Genomic DNA, 21005 nt, shown 5'->3' on the forward strand with positions numbered 1-21005 from the left:
AAAATAAACATTCTCCTAAAGCACTAAATATTTCTGAAGTCTGGCTGGGAACTTTGAGAAAAGAACACAGACCACAGCAGCCGTGTTCCTCAGATCTACATACTCATTTCCTTCTCCCCCTACCAAACACACACACTTAGCAAAGACTGTGCACTGATTATGAGACAAGGACTGAAGAAGCAAGAACTAGCTCTGCAAATAAAAGGCAAAGCAAACCCTTTACACACTTACTCCACCCTAAAGCAACTACTAATTATGTTATGCTTTGATCTTTTCAGCCATGTTCACTCACATATATTACTGTCAATATCTTTGGGGGAAAAAAACATGTAAGCAGTAAACATTTTAAGGACCTTTCACAAACCAAATGACAGCAGGTTTTTATTAACATATCTTACAATGTTGATTATTCCTAGTTTTGTAATTTCTGCTTAATTATAAAGATCAATTTAGCTTCTACAGTAATGTACTGTATTTAAATGATCATTCATACAAGATATCACACCAGTACATTTTTTGAATAATATACACACATCACTCTAACTTGGACCTGTTATTTTTAAAAGTGGGTTTATAAATGGGACTTATAAAAGTTATGGGGAAAAATTAAAGTTCTAGTTTAGCAGCATGCATGTATGTATTCAAGTACAATTTTCAACCAAGTGCTTTTTTAAAATTTACTGGTGACTAATTCACCAATATCAAAATAAACACTATCAAACACCCAAATTTTAAAGTTAAGGCTAATATTTTCACTTCACATCCATATGCACAACCATAAAACATTCCATTTTAAATAAGTAGTAATCAAAGTCTGAATACATTATACCATGTATATATAGCATCAGAGTTTCAAACTGCAGAATTATTCAAGTTCATGAATCCTGTAACAGTATTTACTAGAGATGTAAATTAGCATTTTGCTCTTCAACCACACTTACAAATGGTCTGGTATTCATAATGATCAATGCAAAAAGTATGACAGGCTGAACTTATGATACAGTATTTAAAAAAGTAGCAATGTGTTGGAAAGGACAGCTATTTAGTCAAACAGAATCATTTGAGTCTTACAGAAAGTTATCTTAATATTTTGGAAATGTATATAAAAATAGCAAGCTATTTCCATGTATTTTATTGTAGAACTATAGGTAATTTTTTTGACTTTTTGAATACATTTGAATATGTACTGCTTTGCTTTCCATATTTTAATGCAAGGCCATCATTTAATATCCATTTTTATACTCTTGTAATGTCATATCATTACAAACACTTTTTAGAACATGGATCTGACATTTTTATACTTTATCATTAGATTTGTTTAGTTTATTTTTACGTGTAAAAATGTAATTTTATATAACAAGCCATGGAAGTCAAAAGTACCAGGGATAGCTTGATTTGATAGCACTATATGTTAAATACTCAATTACTGAATCATTTAGGAAAAAAAATCTTTGTAGCAATATATCACATGCTTTTCAGTAATTTTCCTTCTCATAGAGTGGGTTTTAGCTCAATCATTCCCATTTTTACTGATTTTTAAACCCTGCAAACATAAATTGTTTTTCACAGCAGTTTCTAAGAAGAATGCAGAAGCAAGGCTCATTCATGAGAGTCATCACCACTGCGCCTTTTTTTTTTCCTTTTAGGAAACCAAGCAGAAATAGCAGTGATTACACTGCACAAATACAATATAGCTGAACCTCTTGAGCTGAAAGAAAGTTCCAAAACTTATGGTTCATTTCTGGGGAAGTCTGAGCATTTCTAATACAATCATATAAACAAAACCTTGTTTGGTAATAAAAGGTGGGCATGCACAGAATCAACATCTGCCCAATGTATGTACCTCTTGATTTTATAGTAAGATTTGTTATTACCTCTAGTAATTCATCCAACTTGAAATGGCAAATTTTGATTTTTAAGGACCCCCCCAACCACACATATGCCCCCCAAAATGTACTGTATTATATTAACAGCAGCTATCTACTTATTTTACAGCTATTTCAATTATTTACCTGGGGAGAAGATTTATGAAATTCCTGAGAATGAATTCAGTTTTCAGCAAAGCCTTAAACTTTTAACAGATTCCTCACAATAAGAAAAAATTTTAAAGATCTACTATTAGACCAACTTTTACTATACAATATTTCACATAAATCATGTTTTACATTTTTTTCTAATTACATACAGAAAAATTCTCAAATCAACACAAGAATGGCAGAGGAAAAAAGATGCATTATGCTTAGCAGATGCAAATTAAAACACAGACAGAAAGAAGCAGTAAAATGTCAAATAAATCACACCCACTCTAAGTATCAATGAATAGTTGATATGCATTGTTGGGAGAATCATTTCTGAATGAATTTGTGAACAAGTTGTGCTTCTTATTAGTTGTGCACTTAAAAAATGACCACTAAAGAATAATTTAACTTGTTATTAATGTTTTCCAGATATTAAATTATTATACCATTAATGTGATTACCAAGCACCTAATTTTGGAAAGGCTTCATAACGTATGTTTTCTTTTTCTCCCTCAGCAAAAGTGTTAATCCCCCAAATTAAGTTAAAGCTTATTGTTGAAAAATAAATTTGTAGCGAAAATGATGATATGATGCAATGCTGAGGTGGAGAGTCACAGCCCATTGTAATGTGGACCCCATCTTTTATTGATGTGATCAAAAGTATGAGAAATCCACTGTTGCTCAAGAACTTTGTATCTTTCCTTACAAATGTAGAGAGGTTTGCCTCGCCTAGAATAAAAAGAAAAAAAAAGTATTAATATCATACAAGGAAGATTTCACTTGCATTTCTTTCTTATTCTTTTTTTTTTTTTTTTTTTTTTTGAGACAGTCTCTTGCAGTGGAGCAATCTCAGCTCACTGCAACCTCCACCTCCTGGGTTCAAGCAATTCTGTCTCAGCCTCTCGAGTAGCTGGGATTACAGGTGCTCACCACCATGTCTGCCTCCTTTTTTATTTTTTTATCTTTTATTTATTCATTTATTTTTTGAGACAGCATCTCGCTCTGTCACCCAGGCTGGAGTGCAGTGGCGCGATCACAGCTCACTGCAACCTCCACCTGCCGGGCTCAAGCGATCCTTCCAACTCCTCCCGAGTTGCTGGGACCACAGGCATATACCACCACACCTGGCTTATTTATTTATTTATTTATTTATTTTGTAGAGATGAGGTCTCACTATGTTGCCCAGGCTGTTCTCAAACTCCTGGGCTCAAGCAATCCTCCTGCTTCAGCCTCCTAAAGTGCTGAGATTACAGGTGTGAGCCACTGGGCCTGGCCAACAGATTCTTCGTGGCAAAAACCTCACATGGTAATTTGGTTTATTTCATGTTCCCTCAATATATTGATAGGGACAATATCTCAAAAACTAGAAATAGCTCTGAATTAATGACAGTCAGAATTTCTTTCTTTCTTTTTTTTTTTTTTTTGAGACGGTTTCGCTCTTTTTGCCCATGCTGGAGTGCAATGGCGCCATCTCGGCTCACCGCAACCTCCGCCTCCCGGGTTCAAGCGATTCTCCTGCCTCAGCCTCCCAAGTAGCTGGGATTACAGGCATGTGCCACCACCCCGGCTAATTTTGTATTTTTAGCAGAGAGGGGGTTTCTCCATGTTGGTCAGGCTGGTCTTGAACTCCTGACCTAACGTGATTCACCTGCCTCGGCCTCCCAAAGTGCTGGGATTACAGGTGTGAGCCACCGCGCCTGGCAAGAATTTCTTAATATTAAAAAAATTGTAATTACAAAGCCAGGAATAGCATATTGGTTTTCACTGACCAAATTTCAATAAAACACCAGGATATATCCATGAACATCTCACCTAAGATCCCGGTCTTCCTCTCCATGAGCATCCAAATACACGGAACCCCAGAGGCAGAAGCGGTGACCTCGAATGATGATAATTACCGATGCATTGATCAAAAGGAAAATACCTGTTCCTGCACCACAGTTCTGAGAATGCTAAAAAATTAAAAATATATTAATGAACTTCATAATCAAATAGGCTTTATAATAAAATCAAGAATATCTTAATGCCTTCTAAATAATACAGTGATTTAAAAATAGTAAGATTTCATTTAAGTTAAACTTATAACTCCATTCCTAACACTTTATTATTAATACATTAAGAGGAATTTGGGTAAGGAATATCTAGTAAAGCAATTAAGAGCCAATCTAATTCAGAGTCTAGTATCTCCAACAGCACAGACGACTTTTGTTTCACAGCACATTCCCAAGTATATACCATTAAAGGATAGTAGGTGAAAGGAGAACTAGAATTGTACTTAAGGAAGGATTTACTCACTTAAAACCTCAGAGACTTTCTTTTTTTACTGTTCTACTGGATTACAAGACACACAATCCCTGTATGTATTATATACTTAATTCAAAGAGTGGTTAAATATGAAGAGCTGGCTTGACCATATTTTCCTTGTGCTATGAGATCTATGTTTTCATAAATTTTGTATTATCTATTATTGCTTACCAATACACATTCACAGTAACTTTGTTGCTTGCAGCAAAGTCCTTTCAGGCATACAAAAGTACCACACACAAGGCAAACAGCAGGATCTTTAGGAACCTTGGTGCAGACACTACAGGTTTTTCTGTGGTAGTACTGAAAAATGGTGTTATAATTCTCAGGCAACTGTAGTAGGTGTGGTAATTTCCATTTTGACTCTTGGATAAGCAAGGCCTAAAACATCCAAAAATATTCATTAGTTTTATGTATTTAAGTCACTAACACAATATATTTTTTAAAGGTATTTTTACGGAAAGAAAAATCTGCCTCCAAGAATGTGGCTTATTTTCTTCATTAACACTCCTCTCATTTCCAGTTTATACATGACTAAAATAGTAGTTCAACAGTTACCATTATCTATTTTAATGTATCATTGTTTCCAATTACAATATAATTTAATTTTTTAGATTAAGCAACCTAAAACATTTAAACTTGTTATTACTTTAAAAGAAAAACACCATCTCTAAGCATGCAGGGAAAATACATCTAATTGTATTTGACTTTAAACATGCATAGTGCAAAGGTTTTTAAAAGTTACATATTTTTTAAAACCAAGTTTTGACCACTCTCAAACAATTCTTTAGCTTTTTCTTTAGGGGAGATCATGGTTATAACTCATTTTTTCTACTTTAATACTTTATAATGTAGAATCTCTTTCCTAGAATATGTACAATTCATTACACCTCAAGCTGTTAAGATCTTTTATATCCGTTTAAGTGCTGGGTTAGCATTCTTTTCATACATTTCTTGCTTTAAGAATAAAAAAATTTTCAAGTTAGTTAAATTTCCCTGAAGGGTATGCTTTATTAACTATTTGCAGCTGCATAAAAATACTGGCAACAGCATAAAATTTTTCTAGATGCTACTCCATTCACACTTAAAACAGATAAAATGTAGTGTGAGTCTATCACCTTAAGAAACTGTAAGTAATAGTCAATTTAAATGGAGATCACATCACGTTACCTACATGCAGCCATAATCTACCTAAATCAGTGGAGTAACTAAGCTAGCTTGTTCCTCATCAACAAGTTAATGGATAAAGTGTCCATGGAAGCAATTATAAGAACAGTATGCAATACATCATTTGCCAATACTCAGTGCCCAACCCTGGACCCCAAGGATGGCACATTCTGAAATGAGTTGATTACAGTGGAACCCTTCCATTAAAGGGAAGGGATAACAATTTGTCCTCATTGAACTTGACACTTATTATAGGTTAGGCTGCATGTTATCCAGTAGCCCATAGCACATTACCTCCAATAATTTCCCTCATTAAGAGAGATGTAAGGCAACAGGTGGATGTCCATGGAATTCACTGATCTTAACATATACTCAATCATCTGAAAAAGCAGTGGTATTTTAAATCATGAACTACAAAACTTTTTTTCAGTGCCATAAAAATTATGAAATTAATGAAATTTACAAATTTTTAGATGGCACCAGCTGGAAGAAAACACCTACAGAATGTGTATGCTCTACACAGCAGCCAGTATATATGGGTGACCTTTCTCACAACTGGAATACATATGTATGGTAAATAAGAGGTGGAAAGTATTTAACAGTTGTAGCAACTCTCATGATTACACCTAAAATTCGGTCTTGCCTTTCCTGTTGTGGCCTGTGTGGAGTTTGCTCGTGGGTCTCTGAGACCCAAAAATTGAGAGAATTTTCACAAGAGACCCAAAAATTGAGAGAATTTTCACACCCCAGGGGCTGTGCCTGTGCCATGCCACAGAACAAATATATTGAATTACACTGTGAATGCTAATGGATATCATTTGGATTACCATGAGAAAAGGAAAGAAGGAAAGTTGAGAGGCTTATGAACATTCAAAGAAGGCAAACAAAATGACTGGTCTGAAGGCTAAGCTTTATCTTAAACAGCACCATGCTGAGAAAATACAAATGAAAAAGACTATCAAGATGCATGAAAAAAGAAGCACCAAACAAAAAAAAGACTCCACAGGGAGCAGTACCTGCCTATCTGCTGGACAGAGAGGGACAACCTCGAGCTAACGTACTTTCCAGTATGATTAAGCAGAAATGAAAAGAGAAAGCGGGAAAATGTAAAGTCCCTCTGTCTAAAAGTACCTGCCTAGGGAGAAACAGAAGTGTTAAAAGTTACTTCAACAGGGCCAGGTGCAGTGGCTCATGCCTGTAATCCCAGAACTGCGGGAGGCCAAGGTAGGCAGATCATTTGAGGTCAGGAGTTCAAGACCAGCCTGGGCAACATGGTGAAACCCTGTCTTTACTAAAAATACAAAAATTAGCTGGGCATAGTGGCAGGCGCCTGTAATCCCAGCTATTCAGGAGGCCGAGGCAGGAAAATCACTTGAACCTGGGAGGTAAGAGTTGCAGTAAGCCAAGATTGCTCTACTGCACTCAAGCCTGGGCAACAGAGCGAGACTGTGTCTCAAAAAAAAGAGAAAAAAAAGTTATTCCAACAGGAAAGAGAAAGAAGAAGGCATGGAAGAGGATGGTTACTAAACTCTACTTTGTTGGAGATGGCTTTACAAGAAAACTATGTATCTATGGAACATTCATCAGGCCAATGGGCTTGCGTTTCAAGAAAGTCCCTGTAACAATCCTGAACTGAGAGCCACCTTTTGCCTAACAATACTTGGTGTAAAGAAGAGTCCTTCATTCCCAATGTATATAACTTTGGGTGTTATTGCCAAAGGTACTGTTACTGAGGTAAACATGAGTGAGTTGGGCCTTGTGACAGAAGGAGGCAAGGTTATTTGGGGAAAATATACTCTGGTTACCAACAATCCTGAAAATTATGGAGGTATAAATACAGTCATACTGGTTTGACAGTTTCATAGATATTTATTGAAGACTACACACCAATTGAAAAACTTGCCATTACTGTGATGTTTCTGAATACTACCAAACAGCTTTACATGTCTGCAATCAAGAGATTTATTAAATTGTAAACATTAAAATGGAAAAAAAAATTTGGTCTCAAATTTCTGCTTCACTGCTATTCTGGACTCTTCTGTGGATTTACAGGCTAAGCGAGCTATGTACTATCTATCCTCTAGTACAGTTTATAACACTGGTTATACTGAATTAGAAACTAAATGTCATCTGACCATTCTATGTTCCTTAGACCACTAGGAACATTTGTGGTATATGCCATCCACATCACAAGGATAGCTTATCGCATTGCCTGGAGGGACTGACCATGACTATCAAGAAGAATAAAAATGTTGCCATACAATTGGTAGAGCAATATTTTGGAATTTAAAAATGCCTACTGCCACCCCGACCACAGACCAAGCTTGAAAGGCAGAAATTTAACACAGAATGATTACAGCCTTATAGAAACAAGACATGACCAATCAATCACCAGAAGCTCAGCCCTCTCAGAATAAAGTTTGGTATCACATCCTTGCTCAAACAAATCCAATCAGGTGAGGTGTGCTGGATCATGGATGGTAAAAGAATAAAGTCATATATATTTGTATATTAGCTGCAGCTTTATGACTACTTGCAAATCTTGCTTACTGTGTCATATATCTTTGCAACATTTTCATTCTCTTACTATTGAATTCAGTGTGAGTAGGTACTAATTAAAATGTTCCAGACCATCTGGGTGTGAGTACAACAAATGACAGGAACAATGGACATCTCTCAGAGCTACTGGATGCAGAGAGGCCTGATGATGTAAGGACTATATGTGACAACAGGTTGCTTATTTGGGAAAGTCACAGATGCATTTGCAGTCATAAGTAAAATGGTTACATCATTTTGAACAGCAGAAGTGAAATTCTGTGAATGAGAAGAAGGGTGTGTATGTGCCAGGCAGGTAAGATGTGAAAGTAGTGGGCCACCAGTTTGTTTTTTAAATCGTCCTAGCATCCTTTGCTGCTTTCTTATGTTAATAACATTATAAGTTCTTTTGGAAAATAACCTCTGCTCTTGCTCCATACAGTTCTGATGGGGCTGCCCCCAACACAAGATCCTGCCCCACCACTAGGGTATATGTATTACAAGAGTTAGGCCACCCAGCTTCTCTCTCCCAGGAATCTGAACCTTGAGCATGCAAACGGATGGAAGGAAAATGGTTGAAGCTTAGTTATCTGGTGGCAGCACTTCAGAGAAAACAGACCAGAGATCTTTGTGGTTTCTCTCCTTCCCAAGCGATGACAGTTAAGCTCTTTAATTCTGCACATTACCAAGTATGCTTCCAATGAATGTTTTGTTTTTTTTTTCTGTCATAGTTTGCTTTGGTTTTCCTTATTTTAAATCAGAACTGGATTTTGTTGTTTCTGAACAAAGAATCTTAACTGATACAAAAATTCAGAAGTAGTAATTCACAGACAGTTTTTCAAGGGTAGTGCTGTTGGACTACACAGCTCCTGTCATCATTTACCCTGCTAGGTCTCTCTATACAGATTAACCTTCCTGAGGTTGACCTAGGGGTCAGGATCAGGGCTAGGAACACAAGAGTGGAGCAGGGACACAAGTGGGGATGCAGGTCAAATGGTGGTGCACTTACATAACTGGCAAAAATTCTGCGTTAGCATAAATTAATAAATGTCTACTACACTGCCTCTAAAATAATTATCACCTAATTATATAAAAAAGATTAAACATTTTAAAATGATAAATTACTGTTTTCCATCAGCATACATACCAATAATCATTCATCTAAAATGTAGGCTTGTTTTTAACCTATGGCTCATATGAAGACAAAAAAACTCTGGGTGTGCTCATTACTTTTTTCCCTGCCTTGGTTCTACAATTATACCCATCTCTTACTCCATGTCCTTCTGCATAGGTTTTCAGACATCAAAGTATGATGTCAAATTATTGCCATATGCTCTGTGAATAAAGAAATTATTAGACAGGAAGATATTTGTATATGTAATATGCAAGATTCAGTTAACTTCTTGAATTTCCCTTTCCTTTTTTTTTTAAAAAAAGGGTATAAAATGAGATAGCATCTTTTTAAGGATTTCAGCAAAAAACGGAAAAGAACAAAAGCAGAGACATTTATAACTTATGCTTATCTTGCTTTTATTATTCATTTCAATGTTTTAAAAATGAAATCTAGTCTGACATATCCATCTGAAATATTATTTTTTTATTGTCCTTTTGATGTTCAAAATTAAAATTCTCATTTTCCCTGAAACTTGGCTCCCCTTTCATAAGTTCTATTTCTGCCAATGACACCACCCCACAACTTAATTGTTCCACAAATATTTATTAGGTGACTAGTCTACATGAGACACTTTCTAGAAACTGGGGATAAGTAAGAAACAATTTCTGCTTCATGGAGCCCGCATTCAGACACATTAAAGAAACAAATGTAATAAACATGGCAACTGTTAGAGACAGTCACAAAAGTACAGCCTTATAGAACAACAGGGAAAAAAGGGATTAGGATGTAAGGAAGATGGACTATCAGACAAATCTTCACGGAGGAAGTCACATTTATCTTAGCAAAGGTAAATGTTACTTAGCAAACAGTGATTATTAATTCAACAGAAGGGTAGGAAGGTTGCTTTAGTAACAGCAATAAGTAATGTTCTAGAAGTTTAAAAATATATAGCATACTTATGATATATGCTTTTGTGATTTGAGCAAGGTAATGGCAGAGGAGGGGTATACAATGAGATGGAAAGGCAAGCAAGATGGTGAAGATCCTTGAATGCCATGCAAGGAGTCTGTACCTTCTTCCATAGGCAATGGGGCATCATCAGTGGTGTTTAAGCAACGGCACGTTCCTACTGTAGCTATATATACTAGATACTACTCTCCTAATGATTGGAGTTCAAGTTAAAGTCATGTACATCTGGTCAGCAAGTCCTATCTTTTTCTCAAATGTCTCTTATATTGGTTACTTTCCAAGTTTTACAATCAGAAAAATAGTCTAGATTTTCTTCACCACCTAAATATTTTCTGGCTTCCCTTTATCCTTAATTTATCCACCAAAAAGACACCAGAATTACTCCCCAAAATACTACTTTCATCACGTTATTCAATTTTAAAAAAACTGTAGTTCTAGAATTCTGAGCCTCCAACCATGACATACACAGCCACTCACTGCTGTCCCCACTCTATTCATCTTCAATACAACCCCTTTCACTAGCTGAGCCAGTAGCATAGGCCCAACAAATTTTAAAGTTAAAGACATGACCTTTTAGATCTGCTAGTCCAATTTATTTTAAAAATATGTCAGTTCTTCAAACAAAAACACAATTCCTTGTCTACCTTATAATTCCTTTGTATCTACCAAGTCTAATGCTATGATTACTTAAGGTGTTCAATAAAAATCTGCTGACCCCAAACAAACTAAAAGTGTTGACTAATGCCTCATCTTTGTTAGCTGAAATATTTCTGCCATTATACTCATAAATGCAATTTACATAAGTAAACCGTTTTTTCAATTTAATCAAGTTTTAGAATTGCCGTCAAACACAGATGACCTAAAATTTAACAGTCTTCATTATTCTCTTACCTATTAGCATATCACCACCGTGGCAAGTTAGTACAACTCTTTTAACATACCTTTCCTTGTTCTGCATGTCTTTCAGTAAACGATTTTATCTCAAAACACCACTGAGTTATAATATCAAATGCTGGAACCGGCCAATCCAGACAGGAGGCACTGATGAATGGATGTTCTGTTTGGTAAAATGTTGGCAGAAGTCCCAGGCAGCTGGCAAGAACTGAAAATTCTTCTTCTTCCTTTTAGATATGAAATAGAAAATTCTCAAAATATTTCATCAAGAACATTTCCTATTATATAGATTTTAAGGGTCATCCTCATCAATTACTTTGAGACAATAAGAAAACTTTCTTAACTGAGTCAACTGAAAAAACGTGAAGGGAGTAGGAGAAACAAGAGAGAAAAAGGTTCCTAGCTGTTATATCTAAATATCCTCAAAATACATCTCTTTGAAATATAACTCCTAAATGTCATCTGCTTCTTTCATATATTTATTTTTTAAATAGAGTCGTTACATATCTAATAGTTCTATGAAACCTAGCTACTCTATGAAAGCAAATGTTAATTTGGAGCAAAAAGAAAGTTATTTCTGGTTTAAAACGTGTAGGTTGTCAGTGTGGATAAGGAACAACAGTAAAAACATGAAATTCACAAGAGACAGTGCTAATTAACGTGCCTAGACTTTGAATGAGTGTGAAACAAAATTAGTTTTAAAAAGGGGGGTGGGGTTGTTAGTAGCCAGGTAATCCGAAGTTCTATTTGCTAATAAAAGTACCAGATATATCAGTGACCAAGAACTCATATCCTAAAAGTTGATTTTTAAAGAAGCTTATTAGTCTTATAAACACAGAAATATATTCCCCAAACCCTCTTTATTTAACCGAAAGACCACATAGGAAGCTAATGTGTCTGCTCTCCCTTGTGCACGGAATCAATTCCTATTATCCTCCAAATTCCAGCTCACTAGGGAAGCCTTCCCTGACACCATTTAATGAAACCTCAGACCACCCAGCTCCATTCAGATATAATTAGTTCTTCCATACCTTGTCAACACTTCTGTTCTTGCATTTATGTTTCCTATTAATTACTTTAAAAACAAATTTGCCTTCTCCATAAGATTGTGAGTTCTCTGGAAGTAGGAACTCTGTCCTCCTAACGCTTGGCACAGAGCAGACATTCAACAAAGGTCTGCCAAACTAATTATGGACATTAAGTACAAAATTCTGAAATATGCTACAAAGAAGAAACGCAGATGAAAAAGAAAAATATGCAGACTGAGAAAGATGTTAATTTTCAAATCTCTAGAAATAAAGTTACAAATCTTCCATTTATATAGTTTAGCAAAGTAGGCATTTTAAAAAACTTGACTGATCTATAAATCCATATACCATAACATTCAACCATTTTATGTATAGTTTAATGAATTTTGGCAAATGTATAGTCATGCAACCACCAGCACAATAGTTTCAGAATAATTCCATCACGCCTTAAAATTTGCTTACGTTCCTATGCAGTCAATCTTGGCCCCTACTCTTTGGACCCAAGCAGTCACTGATATTTCTACTATTATAGTTTTGGCTTTTTAAAAAACTTCATGTAAATAAAATCATACAGGATGTAATCTTTTGTACCTGGCCTTTCACTTATTTTGAGACTCATTCATGTTATACCACATTTTGTTCATACATTCACCTGGTGATGGTTGTTTCCAGGTTTTGACTATGAATTAGGCTATTGTGAACATTCATTTAGAAGTCTAAATGTAGACATATGTTTTCATTTCTTCTGGCTGATACTTGGCAGAACTGCTGGGTTGTACAGTAAGCATATGCTTAATATTTTTAAAAACTGCCAACCTTTTTCCAAATTGACTATACCATCTTGCATTACAGTGAATAACACTTCTAGGACTTCAAATCCTCGCCAACACTTGGTATTGTCACTTGTGATATTAATTGGTACTTCTCTAATGAACAAAGACGTTGAGTATCTTTTCATCTACTTGGTGGCCATTCACATATATTCTCTTAAGAAGTATCTATTCAAGTATTTTGCCCACTTTTGTGTTGGGTTTTTGTTTTCTTACACTTGAGTTAAAAGAATTTTTGACATATTCTGGATACAAGTCTTTTTTCATACAGCTAGAAAAAATTTTTAGGTATAAGTCACATACCATAAATGTTACTCTTTTAATATATACAATTCAGTGGTTTTCAGTATATTCATGAAATTGTGCAACCCTTGCCAGTATCTAATTCCAAAATATTTTCATCACCCCTATTATAAATTGAATTATTAATTTCATTTTCAGATTGCTCAGTGCCAGTGTATAAAAATACAATGAAATTTTTGTACATCTATCTTGTATCCTACAACCTTGCTGAACTTGTTTATTAGCTCTAACAGGTTTCTTTGGAGATTCCTTATGGTGTTCTAGAGGTGAGGTCATTTTATTTGCAAACAGAAACTGTTTCACCTCTTCCTTTCCATTCTGGATGTCTTTTTTTCTTTTTCTTGCCTACCTGCCTTGCTAGAAAATTTAGTACAATGCTGAAAAGTGGTGAGAGCAGGCATCCTTGTCTTGTTCCAATCTTGTTCCTGTCTTTCACTATTAAGTATGATGTTAGCTAAGAGTTTTTGATATGTTCTTTATCAGGCTGAGAAAATCCCCTTCTACTCCTAGCTTTGTGAGTGTTTTTACCATGAAAGGACATTAGGTTTTGCTAAATGCTTTTCTTTGACAAATGAAATGATCATATGGTTTTTCTCCCATTTATCCAATTAATATGCGAACTAAATTAATTCACTTTTGTTGTCAAACCAACTGTGCATTCCAGGATAAACCCATTTGGTCATGCTCATGTTCAATGCAGCATTACTTACAATAGCAAAGATATTAATCAACCTAAGAGTCCATTGATGGATGAGTGAATAAAAAAATAGCCCTCTGTATTCATGAGTTCCACAACCAGCCACACATCAAAAATATTAAAAAAAATAAAATACAAATAATACGATATAATTATTTGTATAGCATTTATATTATATTAGGTATTATAAGTAATCTAGGGTAGAGATGATTTAAAATATATGGGAGGGTGTGCATGTTATAAACAAATACTACACTATTTTATGTAAGGGACTTGAACATCTAAGGCTTTTAGTATCTGCAGGGGAGGGGGGGTTCCTGGAACCCTACAGATAATGAGGGATGACTGTATACACATGAAATATTACTCAACCTAAGAAAAGAAGGAAATGCTGTCATTTGTCACAACATGAATGAATCTGAAGGACACTATGTTAAATGAAATAAGCTAGTCACCGAGAGACAAATACTGCATGATCTCATACTGGAATCTTAAAAAGTAGAAGCAGAGTAGAATGGTGGTTACCAGGGTCTGGGAGAAATGGGGAGATGTTGGTCAAAGGATACAAACTCTGTTATAAGATGAATAAGTTCTGGAGAGGTAACATATAGCATGGTGACTACATTTAATAATACTGTATTGTATACTTGAAATTTGCTAACAGTAGATCTTAAATGTTCTCATCAGAAAACATAACTATGTGAGATGATGAATATGTTAATTAGCCTGATTGTGGTCATCATATACAATGTATACATATATCAAAACATTACACATTGTATATGATAAATACATATAATTTTTACTTGTCCTTAATATTTATAACTCAAATATTTCCTATACCTCAATAAAGCTAAAAGAAAAATACCCATTTGATTATAGTGTATTATCCTTTCTATTGCTAATATTTTGTGAAGGCTTTTGCTTCTATGTTCATGGGAGACATGGGTTTGTAGGTTTTTTCATAATGCCTGGTTCAAATTATCAGGATAAAACTGGCCTCATAAATTGAGTTCAGAAGTGTTCCTTCTTCCTTTATTTTCTGAGATAGGTTCAAGAGTATTGGTACAATTTCTTCCTTAAATGTCTCATAGAGTTTACCACAATGTTATCTTTGTTGCTATAAAGTTCTTGATGTTTCTTTTCTGGATGAGTAACAATTATATAAATTTGATAACTAAATTAATTTTCTTGGTATAGATATATTCAGATTTTCTATTTCTTGAGTCAGTTTTAGTAATCTGTATCTTTCAAGAAATTTATCCATTTTATCTAACTTGTCAAATTTATTGGCAAATGTTATCCATATATTCTCTTATGGCTCAATATGGATGTCTTCTTCTCTTTCATTCCTGATATTGGTAATTTGTACCACCTCCTTTTTTTTCATTATCAATCAGCTCTCTTCCAGTTCAGCTGAGCTCCTGTCATCTAGGTTTATCCATTTTACAGACCTTTGCAAAGAACCAGATTTTGGACTCATTGATTTTCTCTACTGTTTTGCCATTACAACTTCATTGATTTCTGTTCTGATTTTTATTATTTCCTTTCTTTTACTTGCTTTAGGTCTAATTTGCTCTATTTCTAGCTTCATATGGTAGAAACTTAAATAATGATTTAGATATTTCTTCTTTTTAATTTTTATGTATGTATGTATTTATTTATTTATTGAGACAGAGTCTCGCTCTGTCGCCCAGGCTGGAGTGCAGTGGTGCAATCTCCGCTCACTGCAACCTCTGCCTTCCAAGTTCAAGTGATTCTCCTGCCTCAGCCTCTTGAGTAGCTGGGACTACAGGTGCGCACCACCATGCCCAGCTAATGTTTGTATTTTTAGTAGAGACAGGGTTTTACCATGTTGGCCAGGCTGGTCTCAAACTCCTTGGCCTCCCAAAGTGCTGGGATTACAGGCGTGAGCCACTGTACCTGGCCCTTCTTATTTTAAAAAAAGTATCTGAAGTGACAAATATCCCTCTAAGAACTGCTTTAGCTGGATCCCACAATTTCAGTATATTGTGTTTACATTTTTACTCAGTTAAAAATATTTTCTAGGCTGGGTGAGGTGGCTCACGCCTGTAATCCCAGCACTTGGGGAGGTCAAGGTGGGTGGGTCACTTGAGGTCAGGAGTTCAAGACCAGCCTGCCCAACGTGGTGAAACCCCATCTCTACTAAAAATAAAAAAATTAGCCAGGTATGGTGTTGGGCACCTGTAATCCCAGCTATTCAGGACTCTGAGGGAGGAGAAATGCTTGAACCCAGGCAGCAGAGGTTGCAGTCAGCTGAGATCACACCACTACACTTGAGCCTGGGCAACAGAGGGAAACGCTGTCTCAAAAAAAAAAAAGAAAAAGGGCCGGGCGCGGTGGCTCACGCCTGTAATCCCAGCACTTTGGGAGGCCGAGGCGGGTGGATCACAAGGTCAGGATATCGAGACCATCCTGGCTAAGACGGTGAAACCCCGTCTCTGCTAAAAATACAAAAAATTAGCCGGGCGCATTGGCAGGCGCCTGTAGTCCCAGCTACTCGGGAGGCTGAGACAGGAGAATGGCGTGAACCCGGGAGGCGGAGCTTGCAGTGAGCCGAGATCACGCCACTGCACTCCAGCCTGGGTGATGAGCAAGACTCCATCTCAAAAAAAAAAAAAAAAAGAAAAAAGATCTTTTCTAATTTCCCTGTGATTTCTGCTTTGATCCACAAATTACTTAGAATTATGATGCTTATCACAGATTTGATGATTTTCTGTTATTAATTTCTAATTTAATTCTGTGTGGTCAAAAAAATGCTCTATAACTTCTTTGAAAATTGATACTTTACGACTTGACATATGGTTTATTCTAATGAACAATATTCCATGTGTAGTTGTATATAATATATATTCTACTGTTTGTTGGAGAAGTTATAGATGTAGTTACGTCATAATAGTGTTGTTCAGGTCTCTTTTATCCTAGTTGATTTCCTCTCTACTTGTTATTGATTACTAAGAAGGCACATTGAAGTCTCCAGCTATAACTGTTTTCTAGTTCTTCTTTCAATTTGTCTAGTTCTTCTTTCAATTCTGTCATTTATTTATGTAATTTGGAGCACTGTTGTTTTGTGCATATATGTTTACAATTTTTGTATCTTCTTGCTCTATTGAGAGAGGGAATTTGTTACATGCAATGCACAAAATAACCTGGGAAGATGGGAACTGCCAATGGTAGAAAAATAGCAACATTTTTCCAGCTTATGATAGGAAACCCAACAATGAATAAAAATTAACAAAGATCTACATAAATACATTTTTTTCCCCTAGACCTCATAGGATATATTTCAGTATTACTTGGCCTCTCATATGAAGCAGACCTTAAGTCCAAATGTTGGTTACTAAGATGAAAAAAACCTACTGCAAGAAACATTTATAAAATAAAATTTTCTCAGTTTTTGACTTGGACGAAGGTGACAGATTATTCTAAACAAAAACTCATGAGGTGATGACTTTTTAAAAAATCAAATATTTTCAAAAGACATATTATATAACAAGTGTGTCATAGTAAAGAAAATACAAATGGGCTTTTTCTCGTGAGATGACGATCACCCTGGGGACTGAGGCTGGTGTGTGCCGCAGCTGCCCTCACCCTGGAAGAATGCATTCGGGCCACTCTAACCAGATTCTTAAGTCGCTAAGGATAAAAGGAGTAGAGAGAGAAGCGACTCAATTCTGTAGTCTCTCGCTCACGAGCTTCCAGTCAAAAGAAGCAACAGAATGGTGCAGCATCATCTTTAGGCATTGAAGGCCCGAAAAGCCCATTTTAACTACAGGTCTGCTTAATTCAAGTTAAGGAACAGAAGAACCGGCGCAGCTTCACTTTCCCTTCTCTAACATGGCCTCGAGGGCGGGGGAAGAGGGGAGAGAAAGAAGAGGTTTCCGCTCGACCCCGCCCACGCCTCGGGGCGGGCCAATCCTGGCGGGCAGCTCTGCCAGCGCAAGCTCGCTGCCACTAGGGCGCTGCGCGGACTCGGTGAGGTGATTATTTTGGCACCTGTTGCCAAGGCTCCTCCTCCCTCTCTCCTTCACGGGGCCGGCGGCGGGCCAGGGACGGGCCATTGCCAGCCTCCGCCCCCTCAACCTTCGCGGGGCGCGGGGGCGCGGGGCGCGGGGGCGCGGGGCGCGGGGGGCGGGGGCGCGGGGGCGGGGGCGCGGGGGCGCGGGGCGCGGGGGCGCGGGGCGCGGGGGGGCGCGGGGCGGGGGGCGCGGGGCGCGGGGGGCGGGGCGCGGGGGGCGGGGCGCGGGGGCGCGGGGCGCGGGGGGCGGGGGCGGCGGGGGCGCGGGGCGCGGGGGCGCGGGGCGCGGGGGCGCGGGGCGCGGGGGCGCGGGGCGCGGGGGGCGCGGGGCGCGGGGGCGGGGGCGGGGGGCGGGGGCGCGGGGGCGCGGGGCGCGGGGGCGCGGGGCGCGGGGGCGCGGGGCGCGGGGGCGCGGGGCGCGGGGGCGCGGGGCGGGGGCGCGGGGGCGCGGGGGCGCGGCCGTGGGCCTCAGCTTTTTGGTTCACAGCGGGGCAGGGAGAGCCACGGGAAGGGCTCTCCAGGCGAGAGGCGGACGCCAGGCGTCGTGGCAAGGAAAAGGGACTAGCTCCCCTTTGTTGTCAGCCAGGGACGAGAATAGAGCCACGCTCCCACCTGGCTGCTCACGATCCGTCGGCGGAGATGTCGGCCTCCGGTGCCCGAGGCCTGCGGGCCACCTACCACCAGCTCCTCGATCAAGTGGAGCTGATGCTGCCCGAGAAATTGAGGCCGTTGTACAACCATCCAGCAGGTCCCAGAACAGTTTTTTTCTGGGCTCCAATTATGAAATGGGGGTTGGTGTGTGCTAGATTGGCTGATATGGCCAGACCTGCAGAAAAACTTAGCACAGCTCAGTCTGCTGTTTTGATGGCTACAGGGTTTATTTGGTCAAGATACTCACTTGTAATTATTCCAAAAAATTGGAGTCTGTTTGCTGTTAATTTCTTTGTGGGGACAGCAGGAGCCTCTCAGCTTTTTCGTATTTGGAGATACAACCAAGAACTAAAAGCTAAAGCACACAAATAAAAGAGTTCCTGATCACCTTGAACAGTCTAGATGTGTGGATATAACCATTGGGACCTAGTTTATTATTTGGTTACTGATAAAGCAAAGCTAACTGTGCGTTTGGAAGGCACAATAAAACTAACTGTAACTGGTAGCTAGTGCTTGATTCAATAGAAAAATAAAGCAAAGTTTTAATAACAGTCCAAAAAAAAAGAAAATACAAATGGCTCAACTATGGAAAATGCTCAACATCAGGAGAAATTAAAACTACACTGAGTTGCTACACTGAGTGATCTTTTGTACCCAGACAAACGAGCTCAAAGCAAGGATCAAATAGTTTTATAACACAAAGTAACTTACAATAGGGTAACTTACACATTACTGGTACTCACATAAATTGGTAAAATTCAATGAAGGGCAGTTTTACAATAACCGTTAAAACTATAAATGTATGCAACTGTTGACACAGCAAATCACTCCTAAGAATTTATCCTAAAAATATAATTGAAAAAATGCAAAATAACATATATGTACATTATTCACTGTGGTATCATTTATCAATGGCAAAGGATTGGAAATAATCCCAATGTTAACAGTGGACTGATTAAATACACTCAATATATCATATAATGAAATGTTCTGAAGCTGTGAAACAGAATGAGGAAGATCTTCATGTACTGAATATGAAATGGTCTCCAAGATATATTAATAGCAGAAAAATGCAAGGTGTGGAACAGTGTGCAAAAAGAGAGCTAAAAGAAAAAAAATATACCTTCACACACATGAATTTGTATAGGCATAAAATGTCTATGGAATAAAAAAAAGGAAACAGATAGTGATTGATAGCAACTACTGAGTGGCTAGGGAAAGGGGTAAAAGGGAAATTTTTTCAGTCTTTTTGCACTGTTTGAATGTTGAAAAAATGTGAAAACATTATTCCCCCCAAAATACATTTTTTATTTTCTGTAAATTTAATTGTTGCAATAATGTATCTGTGCTGTTTAAAAATCAAGAAAAAAAAATATCATTAGCAAAAAAGTCTCTTCACCCTCTTCTCCAAATCTTACATTCACTAACCCAACTTCTACGACTAGACGTAATTTATGTATCTTTCCAGAGTATCTTACACTTATATAAGCAATATAAATACCACTATTTCTCCCCTATCTGAATTTATGCCTAACCTTTAGTTATTCATCTCTGAGCTCTTTCCATGTAACAATATAGAAAACTTTCTATTCTTTACTACAGAGTATTCCATTGTATGAATAAACCACAATTTAGCCAATTTCTCATTGATTAATGCTTAAGATGTTTTAATTTTTTTGCTATCCGATTATGTATATCCAACTACCAATAAATAGATCACCATATTATTATAAGAAATGTCTCTAGTGGAGTTTTGATAGTTAGATTGAGATCAAAGGGAGTACAGTAAGCAATATTATAGTAGTTTTTACAGATTTAATACTAGAAAATTACCTATGTTTCTCAAAAAATGCTTTTGTGTGGCAAAGAACAGCGTAGCCTGGGTCCAGATGTTAGTAGTGTAGGGTCTGGGTTCAAACTAAATGTTTTCAAATTCTGCCTGCTTTACTTACAAGGTGTAAATCTTAAGTAAGTTACCTCATCTCTGTGTGCCTGCTTCCTTGTCTGGAAAATGATAACAGCTACCTCTCAGTTATAATGAGGTTTACTATTATTATTATTATTATTATTATTATTATTTTTAGAGACGGAGTCTCGCTCTGTCTCCCAGGCTGGAGTGCACTGGTGCCATCTCGGCTCACTGCAAGCTCCGCCTCCCGGGTTCATGCCATTCTCCTGCCTCAGCCTCCCGAGTAGCTGGGATTACAGACGCCCAGCTAATTTTTGTATTTTTAGTAGAGATGCAGTTTCACCGTGTTAGCGAGGATGGTCTCGATCTCCTGACCTCATGATCTGCCCGCCTCGGCCTGCCAAAGTGCTGGGATTACAGGCGTGAGCCACTGCGCCTGGCCTATAATGAAGTTTAAAAGGATAAAAATGCAAAGCACTTAAACAGTACTTAGCATGTAGTCAATGTAGTACATGCTAGCTATCATTTTTCATGGGAAAATTATTTT

General features: G+C 37.6%; 1 protein-coding gene and 1 pseudogene across 7 annotated transcripts in view; one reads left to right on the forward strand and one right to left on the reverse strand.

Annotated features, from left to right (window-relative positions):
* Positions 1–343: 343 nt before the first annotated feature.
* The window catches only part of UBR3 (ubiquitin protein ligase E3 component n-recognin 3), a 282358-nt gene continuing 261696 nt past the window's right edge, over positions 344–21005 (reverse strand). For 4 of the 7 annotated variants that reach the window (XM_030916526.1, XM_030916529.1, XM_030916528.1 and 1 more), the window contains 4 exons: positions 11049–11228; positions 4494–4703; positions 3831–3970; positions 351–2747 (listed from right to left, as the gene is read on the reverse strand). In XM_030916526.1, coding sequence (XP_030772386.1) covers positions 2630–2747; positions 3831–3970; positions 4494–4703; positions 11049–11228 — 648 coding nt within the window. In that variant the 3' untranslated portion in view covers positions 351–2629. Of the gene's footprint in view, positions 2748–3830; positions 3971–4493; positions 4704–11048; positions 11229–18796; positions 18905–21005 lie in introns of those variants that run through there. The other 3 variants (XM_030916531.1, XM_030916525.1, XM_030916530.1) reach the window with 2 other exon arrangements.
* Positions 6256–7343, forward strand: LOC104673539 (annotated as a pseudogene).

The sequence above is a fragment of the Rhinopithecus roxellana genome, chromosome 14 (genome assembly GCF_007565055.1).
Source record: "Rhinopithecus roxellana isolate Shanxi Qingling chromosome 14, ASM756505v1, whole genome shotgun sequence".
Taxonomy (NCBI): Eukaryota; Metazoa; Chordata; class Mammalia; order Primates; family Cercopithecidae; genus Rhinopithecus; species Rhinopithecus roxellana.